Source organism: Grammomys surdaster, unplaced genomic scaffold (genome assembly GCF_004785775.1).
Source record: "Grammomys surdaster isolate TR1022 unplaced genomic scaffold, NIH_TR_1.0 126531, whole genome shotgun sequence".
Taxonomy (NCBI): Eukaryota; Metazoa; Chordata; class Mammalia; order Rodentia; family Muridae; genus Grammomys; species Grammomys surdaster.
This window is the reverse complement of record NW_021621323.1, coordinates 11003668-11015517: the sequence shown is the minus strand read 5'-3', so window position 1 is coordinate 11015517 and position 11850 is coordinate 11003668. Positions and strand designations below refer to the sequence as shown.

Sequence of the window (11850 nt, the reverse complement as noted above, 5' to 3'; positions counted from 1 at the left end):
ACATACACGCAGGCTTTCATACATACAATATAAAAATAATAAATCATGTTTTAAAAAAATAAACAAAATCGTGGCCTTTTATCAGACCCTCAGCAACTTCCTAATGGGTTGCATGTAGCAACAGAAGTCTATTTAAAAAAAAAAAATCTGAGTGTATATTAGAAATTAAAACAGAAGAAAATGTTCACTTCTGGGGAAAGAAGGAAGGGAAGGTGAGAGTGAGCAAGGGAGGAAGAAGATTGAGGCTTGTTTTTCTTGGAGTTTCTGGACAACCCCCGCCCCCATGAATACAAGCCACAGACAGACACTTCACTAGCAGACCGCCAACCACTTGTCAAAAGGACTGATTTCGGTGCATGCGTACATTACCTTCGCAGTACTTCCGGTCTCGGCTTAACGTATAGCCCTCGGCGCATGCGCACGACTGGGACTTGGGGTCTCGCTCACAGAGACTGTAGCGGCATGACTTTCTCCTCTGTTTGCAACGTTCGGAGTCTAAAACAGAAGATTGTTTATTTCAGAGCAAGTGGAGACGCGTTTTTTGGCAGAGGGTCATGCTAGAACTCTTATTGATTACAGCGGAGCTGCGAGGTGGACGGGGGCGGAAACCTCGCAGTGACGTCACAGCGGTGCCGCCTACAGCTCCGCTCCAATCAGCCCGCAAACGGGATCTCGCTCCCGCCCACCACTAGTGGCCAAGCCTCCTTATTTGTCTAATCATAAGACTCCTGCTGTCGCTCAGGGTCAGGGCAGGGCGTCCTAATTAGCTGGAGATGAGGGTAGTTTGCAAAACGAACATAATTTATCAGCGCTTTCATTTTGCTTGACATTTGTTTACTGCTGCTAACATCTAATGTGTCGTGAAATATTCCAGGGGAAGGTGTAATGGATGCGCACTAAAACGGATGCTTGGGGCGAATTAGCGAGAGAGTTGGGTTAAGTCACGTTTAACTGAGTGCTGCCGTTACATGTGGTTATTATCCATAAATTGAGGCTTAGGTTAAATTCACTGTGATGAATAAGTGGCTCATATGGTAATTTTACTTTTCAGATCCAAATGTCAAGAATTAACAACAGTAACATGTATCCCTTTTCAAAATGTTAACAAGAACTTTGTCCACTTTGCTCCTAATTTTACCAATTTTAATCGTAGGCATTTTGTAAAATGCTTTAGAACTTTTGCAAAGCGCTTTAGACGTACAGAACTAAGCCTATGGGTGAGTGAAATTTTTCAGAATGCTAGAGACCTGGGAAGAAATGGAGATAAAGACAGAAGAGTGGGGATGGGCATGGAGACACAGGCCTTTAATCTCAGCACACCGGAGTCAGAGGCAAAGGCTAGATTAAGTCTAGTAAGACCCTACCTTTTAAAAAAAAATCGTCACTGTCAAAAGATGAAATTTGAATGAATTTAAATGACTTCTTTGTCTTTTATTTGCAATCTGTGAATCGAGCAGCAGTTAATCTAAGCCTCCAGAGGTGCTATGCTACAAGTGACAGAACAGCAGGCCTGAGTGGAAAGAGGAAATGACAATAGGAAGAACAGATTGGGTGGCTTCCAGTATTCCCCTCGTCAGGGTAAAACATCGAGACTGCTGGGCAAATGACCTATGGAGGACTTGCCTATGGTCTTTCTCCAAATTGCTCAGGTCAGGTAAACAATCGGTCACGTGGAATGTCATTAGAGTTGGGTCTGTCCAGGACCTGGGGCAGGATGACACTCGGTCTAAGCCAGTGACCTCTCCTGCATTCATGAATCTTTATTCAACGTCAGTGAGAAACATAGAAAGGGGAACCCCCAGCGTCTACACATTACAGAATCTAGAGGGATTCTGATGCCAGAGTATTCAAAATATACTTTTTTGAAACTCTAGCCTAGTGTACCACATGTCAGTTGCAGGTAACTAACTACTTTTAACTAATCTGTCTTATATTCTTAAATATTTCTAATTTATTTTTTCAAAAAATTAAATGCACAATCTTGTCAACAAGCAATTCAAATTCAACAACACCTCCTGGGTAGGTTGAGTTGCAGTGGACGGTCTTTTGGAGGTCAGTTCTAAGGTTGAGTTGCAGTGGACAGTCTTTTGGAGGTCAGTTCTAAAACTTTGTCTCTTCTCTGTGGTTTTGTGTCAGTTATGCACACGTATTGTTCATATTTCTGTGCTTCACGTATGCCATCAGAAATTAGGATATAAGCAAAATCAGGGGTCGGAATGTAGTCCAGCTGCTGGTGGTCTTCCCTAATTTGCAGAAATCCCTGGGCTTAATCTCCAGCACAGCACACACTGGGTGGAGCGGGGTACACCTTAAATCTGTACTCAGAAGGCAGAGGTGGGAGGAGAAGGGTCGCAGGTCATCTTTAGCTATGATGTAAGTTCAAAGCTAGTCTGATGTACAAGTCCTTGTCAGAAAGAAAGAAAGAAAGAAAGAAAGAAAGAAAGAAAGAAAGAGGGAGGGAGGGAGGGAGGGGGAGAGGGAGGGAGGGAAGGAGGGAGGGAGGGGAGATTAACTGTCAAGCAAAGTTAAAAATAAAATGCCTCTAATAAAAGTGAACGAATAAAATTAGAAATGTACAGTTATTGGAAACAAAATATAATCACTTCGATTTAACAAAAAACAAAGCATAGAGCATGTGTAAGTTTTGGAACTTTACAAATGAACACTACGATCCAGAGGAGTCTGCATCAGCCTCTTAATGGCACCAAAATGCCACCACTTCCCTAAGGTAGAAAGAAGATTATGCTTCCTATAAATAACTCCTTATAAACATCTTCTCAAGTCCAGCTTGGTAGATAATTATAGGATTAACAACCATGAAAACCAAGTTCTATTTCTGTCTTTTACAACAAATCACTTTATACCTTTGACCTTCGATTCCTAATCCATGAAGTAGAATGGTTGAAATAGATACTCGCTGACACCCGTCTCTCTTTATTTTAAATTTATTTTTTGAAGTGCCATGGGATCAGACCCAGGGCTTTGTAACACTAGACGAGTGCTCCACCACTGAACTACATCCCCAGGCCATTTTCCCCCTTCCCAAACAGGGTCTTGCTCTGTAATCCAACCTGACCTCAAATGTCCGTCTTCATACTCTGTCTCATGAGTGTTGGCATGATTGGTGTGACCCACAACACCCAGCTCTTCCTTTATAAAAAGTTATAGGACTCTAAAAAGAACTAATTGTTTATAGTAATTCCTCTACACTTACACCTCAGAGACGTCAAACTTGATGACTGCTTAATATATGGTAATAAAAAAAATCAAACTGATTGACAAAGAAAACATTGCCCTATAGGGTAGAGGAGGTGTGCTGGAATTTATTCTAGTCTCCTATTGTCTATCATATTTTTTATTTCTATTCTATTGGACTATTGTCTGGACCATCATCACCATCAATACAGTTATATATATGCATTTTAGCCACATAATTTTAATTATAAGCATCTGGGAGTAAGTCTATTCATATTTACTGTTTCAACAGAACCTAGAGTAGTGCCTTTCACAGTGTGTGTCCAGCACATGGTCATGATACCCGCACCCGTGTTTGGTTTGCCCTTGAATTCCCAGCCAACTTTACTGATAGAACCGAGAACCTGATAGCTCTCCTCTGCCCACTGCTGGTGGTTTCCAATGACATTCAGTATTAATATAAGCCACTCCTCGATGCTGAACACAGGTGAGAAAACTATCACTGTTCTGTGACTGTGCTGATTGTGTGCTGTGAATGCAGACGGTAAACACTTAAAAGGTCATTTCAGGAAGCTGCCAAACTCAGGGTTGAGAGCTGTATTTTTGTTTAATCTTCTTAAGCTGCCATTCTTTATCTTCCAAATCAACCACAGCTAACACTCAAAATGCTGTTGGTGTCCTCAGGTAACACCGCATCCCAGAGCCCGGCAGAGAGCTTACCTACCCTCCAGATCAACTAAAGCTCCTGATGGTGGACTTTAATGAACCATAGTTCACTGTGGTGAACTGTCCTCCAGCTCAGTAAGTCACATTGTTCCTGGTCCAGTTCTAAAGCAGGGCACGTGGGATCCCCTAGCCTGCAGCCCGCCCCCCACGTGCTTCATGTTTGTTTGTATCTTAAATTTTGTGTAACATCACTCCATCAAGAAAGCTTTTCTAGTCTTTGTTCAGCCCATTTACATATATCTATATATCTATCTATCTATATATATATATATATATATATGTTTCTAGAATCAGGGTTTCTCTGTGTAGCCACCACCACCCAAACCTAATGTTTCTTATAGCTATTTGGCATTCCCTAAATATTTAGCACATATCAATAAAATTAGATATTTTATAAAGTAAATTATGATACTTAATTTTCAGAACAAACCCTCAGAATATTTACAACAAATATTTTACAGATTAAGAATTGGAATTTTGTCAAGGGTCAAATGAGTGTAGAATTGTGACTCAATCTCAGGCCTTCTGAATGCAGCTACACTTTTTATCATGTACATATGGATTGTGTGTGTGTGTATGTACATATATACTTAAAATGTTACAGTGTGTTAAATCTCTGTAAAACCTATGATTAGATTTTGATTCACTTCTTTAATGCCTTTCTTATTGGTGAGTTGTAGGAGGAGCTAAGGTGGGAGGAGTAAGGAGAGGAAGAGGAGGAGTAGGAAGAGGAAGAGGAGAAGGAAGAGGAGGAGCTAGGAGACAGGAGAGGAGAATGAGAGAAGGGAAAATGGAGGCGGATGTTCACGTGTCTCCCACTGTCAAAGGTAGTTGGTATATCTAAGTTGGGTATTGGATTACACCTTTGATTGATGGACATCTTATTATTAATCATTACCAAACATATAAAGCCTTTGAATAATCTTTAAGCATTAGAGTCTCATTCTCTTACTGGGCCTGCATGGATGATGGAATGGTCTGGACAATGCCCTGCCTCGTGGAGATAGCGTAGAAGATTGGAAGACCCATCTCTCACGCTGGCATCTAGTGGGTGGCAGGGCTGGTGTTTCTGGTGGGCCGGTTCTAGCAGCAGCACACACGTGGCCTCCGGCCAAGAAGCATGGCGGCTGAGCTAGGCAGAGCTGCCACAGCTTAGATAGTCGGCTTGATCCAGAGGCTGATTTTAAATAATTACAACAACAGTGAGTTCTCATAAATAATTGTCTGAACCTCCTCAAAGATTCCCCAAAGTATCTAATATAGATTTGGGGGGGGGGGCAAGGGGGTTCCTTGTGAATAGACACACAGACATACACACACACACACACACACACACACACACACACAAAATAAAGAATTAACCATATTGTGCTACTGGAATTTTAAACTGTGGTTTAAAAACAAAACAAAAATCACCTCAACAGGATTTGGCTACTTGCTATTTTTATCCTTCTCGATTCCTTTTAAGAATTAGAATGTAAACCAACCAATGACTTTGAAGTAGTTGAAAAATAGGTGTTTTGGGACTTGGGATGCAAAAAGCATTTGCCTGGCGTGTGCTAGTTCCTATGTTCAATCGCCAGTACCGGGGGCAGCTGGGAGAACAAGCATTTATCATGCCTTCCCTTTCTTATTTTATGCCCATTTCTGACAGGCCTGGCCATCCTATAGAGTGAAGGTGGGGAATCTGAGGTGTGCATGACCCTGCTCCCCTGTCACCTATGTCCCCAGTTGCACAGTGGCTGCACAACTCCAGTGGTCATTCTAAGCCCATTCTTGACATTGCAACCCAGGCCTCCAGCATCAGCATCATCCCAGAGAAAGGGACCTAGTGTTCATCAAGGCTATGCAGACAAGCCTCAGGTGAGCTCCTCTGGGTAAAGATACTGCAAGGCGAGTATCAAGAGGATAACAACCAATAGAAACATGTCAATCACTTTAAAAAAAAAAACCATGAGTTTATAAAAGATGCTTTGGGTGATCCTGGGAAATTAACTCTTTCTTTAAACATGTGTGTCAAGGGAAAGCATCAAGTTTTGAGCTTGTGTTTCCTATACTAGCTCCTTGAAGCAATACTATATTTGATATAACGATTCCTCTGTGTATAGGAATTCTAACAGATAAATGGTAAGCAGTGTTAGAGTGGATGGCTTCATTCTGAGCTCTTAATTTCAAAAAAGAAGTGACACTAGTGACGTAGGCACTAATCAGCAGCCTCTAAATCCATTGTGTGAAGGACAGACAGGAAGTTTTGACCAAGCAACTTCTGACCAGCTGGTTAGTCAAAACCAGACCAGGAGCTGGCCCCTGTGTGTCTGCAAATTGGTACAATAGGAGGGGTGCAGTGCCACCTGCAGTCTTATTCTTGAAGTGTTCTGGAAAAAAATATGGGCTCTTCTCAGGCGTCTGGGGCTAAGTCTCCAATTCTGGGAACGACAAGGGAGACAAACATGTTAAGCGACACTGAATGACATGGAAAATTCAGAAAGTGGAAAGCTCTCCGGGACAAATGAACTGGTTTCTTGAACAAACACATGACAAGGAAAAGCCACAGGTTGAAGAATAATCAGAGACCCGATCAGCAGGTGTGGGGGAACCAGCAAGGTATGAGTCCTCACAGCAGACAAGGAACCATAAAGAGATAAAGAGCAACTTCAAGTATTTAAAAGGGCATTTCAGATGGCAACCATTTGGCAACAAGAGAAACCTGGACTATGAGGGTGGCTTTGCTGGAGCCAGTGCTCTGCTCGACCAGTGGCAGGGATCTGTGACACTTGCTAAGATATGACAGTAGCTATGAATGATAAAATAATCCATATTTTATTTAAAATGTCTATAAATAGTAGCTTACAGAATCAAAGAAAGTCGGTGGTATTTTGTGCATGAAGTGACTAAAAATCTTTCACACCATTTGGATAACAGGTTCCCCTACTGGCCAATCAATATGCTTTTGAGACTCATAATCTCAAAGTTCTAATCTACACCTAAGGAAAACAGAAGAGAGGAGAAGGAGGAAGAAGAGGAGGAGGAGGAGGAGGAGGAGGAGGAGGAGGAGGAGGAGGAGATTAGACCTTTTACAAAATGACACCTGTGAGCAGTCAAAGCATAAAGTCTTTAGATGTTCACCATTAATACACCATGAATAGTGTGTACACAGAAGTTTATTAGTACGCTATAGAGAGCGTGCACATAGAAGTTCCCACCCTGGGCTTAGTGTCGTACTATAGGATCACGGCAGCAGGGAGAACTGGCTGACTAGCTTAACTGGGCCAACACAAATGTGAGTTAAATTCTTTGTTTTGAATCAGCTAGAAGGAGCTCAGAGGGGGTGGGGTATGAGAAGGATGTTCTGTGCTTAAACTGCCCGGAAGGGGAAGTGTTAACTCTGTGGTCTCTTTAACCCACAGAAGGAGTGAATGGGTAGATAACGATGTGACAGATAACAGGTTTTCCCAGAACAGTTCACAGAAATCTGTGCTATGAAATAAATGACCAATGAAGTGAGAGTTTTGCGTGGGCAGGGGAGGGGATGCACTGTCAACCAGCCTGAGTTCAAATCCCAACCCCACCACACTGAGAAGCCGCTGAGATGTGTTTTTAGTCTATAAAACAGTACTCAAATCACATCCTTGTCCATAAAGTTATCACGGAGTTAGATGATGTAATCTAGGGAAACGCCCCAAGTAGAAAACTCTGGGGACACTCAGTGAGTAGGCCTGCTGCTCTTAGGCATGAAGGCAGTATTCTCAGATACCACCTATCTTCAAAACTGGTTCCTTCTAATTTAGAGCAGAGCATGCCAAGGGTGGGGTGGGGGTGGAGTGGCGTTCACATTTGTGTTTCCACCACTTGTTACAATCCTCTTGGCTTTGGAGTACAGTGGCAAGCTGTATTCCCTGTCACCATTGCTAAGGAAGTTTAGAGAGACTGGCAATGACAGCTAATCATGCTGGGTGCCATGTGATTGGAGAACTTCTCCAAGAACACATTCTCTGCAAATATATTCTCAGAACTCTGAGGCACAACCACTAAGGTGGTTGGGGAAAGTGTTCTTGAGGACAGTGGTGTGGAGCTGTTTCTTGGAGGATAAGAAGAGGGCCAAAGAATAGAAAGGGAGGGAGGGGAAAGGAAGAGGGAGGAGGGGAGGGGAAGGGAAGAGAGAGGGAGGGCATGGGAGGGGAGGGAAGGGCAGGGGAGGGTTCTTGAGCGTGCTGACTAACGGGGCAGAAAGGAAGCCCTCCTCAGGAAGAATGTGAAACTTTTGATGCTGTCTGGGGCATTGGAGAGTAAGAGCTCTGGATGGGGGCACAAGAAGGTTTGCTTATAGGTGAGGAGTCGTTAGAATCTGGAGGTTGGGACATCAAACAGGGAGGAAGGGGAACTCCTGGATTTCTAGTCTGGGAGATGGGATGAGTACTGAACTAGAGAGTCTACAGAGGCAAGAGATAGAGAGGTGGTGGTCAAAGTTCACAGGTCAGTTATTTCCTTCGGAGCAAAGACATCCAGGGAGGATGCTCAGAAGGCAGAACTGAAAGCCTCAGTGAAGATGTCCTGAATCTGCTGTCTGTGATGCAGAATCCTGTCCTCGCAGGATACACAGAGCAAGTGAGGAAAGAGCTCAGAAACTCGCCAGTTAGACCATCAGAAGCTGCAGGCTTTTCCACCTCCTACCCAGAATGAGAAGGCCATAGCATGAAGCGTCTGTAAGTAAAGTCAGCCTGTCTTAGCACAGGAATGAAAGATGCACATCAATTTTCCTTGAAGAGCTAATTGGCTTTGCTTCCATGAGTGGCATCTCTGCCTGGGTCAGACAGAGTCTTCACAGGGTTGTGCCTTCTGGAATATTATGGATAAGTCCCAAGTGGTTTGAATCTATCTTCTCTGCCGCTTTCCTTTACAAGCTATCTTCACAATTTAAAATTTGTCTAGACTTCAAAATTTGGTGTGCACTAGAAAGGACAGATTTACATCATGGACTGATACATAAGAAATCAAGTGGGAAAATGCTCCAAGCTCAATGATCCTTAGTGAATTTAACCATATGTAATATCCTACTCCAGGAAAATCAGCCTGCTTAAACAATTTGTTGAACTTAGCATCTCAGAGTTATTTGACCTTGGTGTTCTCTCTCTCTCTCTCTCTCTCTCTCTCTCTCTCTCTCTCTCCCTCTCAAGATTTATTTATTTCACTTATATGAGTACACTGTCACTCTCTTCAGACACACCAGATGAAGGCATCAGCTGCCATTTTAGATGGTTGTAAGCCACCATGTGGTTGCTGGGAATTGAACTCAGGACCTCTGGAAGAGTAGTCAGTGCTCTTAACTGCTGAGCCATCTCTCCAGTCCATTATTTGACCTTGGAAGGATCTTTCCAGAGCTCACATACAAATAGTCCTCTAGATTCCACAGAACTAGAATCTTATAGCACATCCTTGATAAGGAACAGTTTAGCCACTGTCAAGAAGAAATACGTTCATGGGCCCTCTTCTTTGCACTAAGTATTCGTGTTTCATGCAAAAATGGTGCCAGCTAGGTTACTTAATTTTTTTCCTCACTGAAGTAGCTTCACAACCAAATGACTTCTAACTCCAGCTGGTGTTGATCATCACTTAAGGGAAACTCTTAATTATAGACCAGCCTGAAGAAGGAACACAGCAGTCTCCAGAGAAGTGTGTCTTTATAGTTAAAATGTATCTGACACATTGAGGATCTGATCAAAATAATATGGTTATTTTTTTCCCTAGGGGAAACAATTATATATTTCATATGTTTCATCTAGCACATAAAATCAATAAGTGTGTTGATCTCCCCATGTCCCAGATGAAGAATTCCTGCACTCTAATGCATTAAAAACAATGTAAACTTGTTAATGATGACCAATGTAGCGATGCTGTTGAAATCCAAAGGTGCCTTGTATATCGAGTATGGACGAAGATCACACCTAGGTCAAAGACTGGAGCCATTTCCCTGTGCCAGCAGCACTCCAGACACCAGGTTTTTCTGTTTTTGCACTGGCCTTGGCTTTCCAGCCAAGGTCTATTCATTGCCATGTGGTTTGAGGTTGCTCTTCAGTAAATCCTAAGTTTTTCTTCTGAAGTTCCTGCTTTCAATGATCTTACTTGAATCCTTATCAAAAGAGCTATCCAAGAATCAGGGATTCTGAAGAGAGACTATGCTTATGGTAGACACAACATAATCTGAAGTGTTGAATGGGAGTTCCCTCCCCCACAATCCATGTCTCCAAAGCTAAGAACTGAGAAAAGGCCAGTAGGCATTTACTAGCTGTCTAGTCATGGAAAGGTCACTCCAGGTCTTGAACGTATGAACTAGGTCACACATGCAATTATCCCAACTGTCCTCTCTCACAGTGCTGCTTGATGGACCAGAACAGTAACAGACATGAAAGCGCATTGGAAGGTGCAAAGGCTCCATGGAAACATGGAAGAAGATGGCAGTGATGGCCAGCATCCCTAACTGTTATTTAATAAATGAGAATAGTTGACTGAAATCACTAACACTAGTGCACACCACCTCACAGCAGCTGTTCTGTGTTTCCTTCACATCATCGGCACTCCAACCGTAAGATACAGCTGAAGGCTTCCCATGAGAAGACTCCAACCATGAGATACAGCTGAAGGCTTCCCATGAGGAGACTCCAACCGTGAGATACAGCCGAAGGCTTCCATGGGAAGAATCCGGCAGTCTTTGCGATTCACATCCTTCACCTGGGGACTATTTTCAGCTTTTATTTTACAAAGTCACTGCCAGGTTGTCTCAATTCAATGCACCACTACAGCTCCCAGATAATTCCTTTCTACGACCTCTGCTTTATGAATTGAGATCAGTGGTTAAAAATCAGAGTGCTTCACCTAGTAGTGAAGTATTTTTATTCTGTGCAGCTCTTCACTTCTTCTATTGGAAGCAACTCTAATATAGAAGTATGACTTTCTAGCTCAGTTTTAAAGCCAAATAAAAAAAGATTCTCACTACTCGTTCCTTGTGTGTGTAACAAATAGCAAGGTGAGCCCCTTCCTGTCGATGCCTGCCCCCCTCCCACAAGCCTGTGCCACCTGTTCAGCTCCACAATTCTCTTTAGGAGCCATTGCCAAACATGAAGACATACCATGCACAGCACAGACCAATAGTCCAAAACCCTTCAACACTGTCGGCAAACCCTAATGGCCTTCAGTAGGAAGGATGCAGCACATCTACCGTGCAGTGACTCATATGGCTATTTGGGAATAAAACTAAGTGTATTGGAAACTTCCTGAGAATGTTTGCATGAGGATGAGAGTGAAGGAGGGACTGGTTTGGAAGAGCAGGAGTGGGAGGGGCACAAGAGAGGGCAATGGAGGCGAGTTTGGTTAAAGTACGTGTGTGAAAAGATTATCCCAAAACATATTAACATGTGCTAATGAATATGAGAAGCAAAACTTTTACTTGAATATGAGATGCCATATATCATCTTTTATGTGACAGATTCCACATTGAACTAGCACACACACACACACACACACACACACTTTGAAAAATGAAACCCCCAGCAATTTGTTCACCCACCTAAACCACTCAATGAAAGACTACACTTGGAAGTTGAAATTTGAGTCTGTGACTTGGTTTAGTCAATTAGTCATCCATTTGGCTAACATTATTTAAAATTTAGGATTATATGTCGCAGCTATAGTGGCCAAAAATTCACAGCAGTAAGACGGACGATTTGGCTATACATTCCTGCATGCCACACAGAAACAAGCAGGAAGGAAAGTGGAAATGAAAGCAAGTTAATGAAAAATTACATCTGATAATAAATACAAAGATAGGTGCAATGAAAGACAACCGGGAGGTGAGGGAGCACTCACTCAGAAGCAGGAGGTGAGGGAACACTCTCTCTGAAGCAGGAGGTGAGGGAGCACTCAGAAGCAGGAGGT

At 42.8% G+C, this 11850-nt stretch overlaps 1 protein-coding gene across 1 annotated transcript in view; it reads right to left on the bottom strand.

Moving 5' to 3' along the window:
- The window catches only part of Egf (epidermal growth factor), an 80340-nt gene that overhangs the window by 47536 nt on the left and 20954 nt on the right, over positions 1–11850 (bottom strand). The window contains exon 6 of the mRNA XM_028760433.1: positions 370–495. Within this exon, the coding sequence (XP_028616266.1) occupies positions 370–495 (126 nt within the window). The remainder of the gene's footprint in view (positions 1–369; positions 496–11850) is intronic.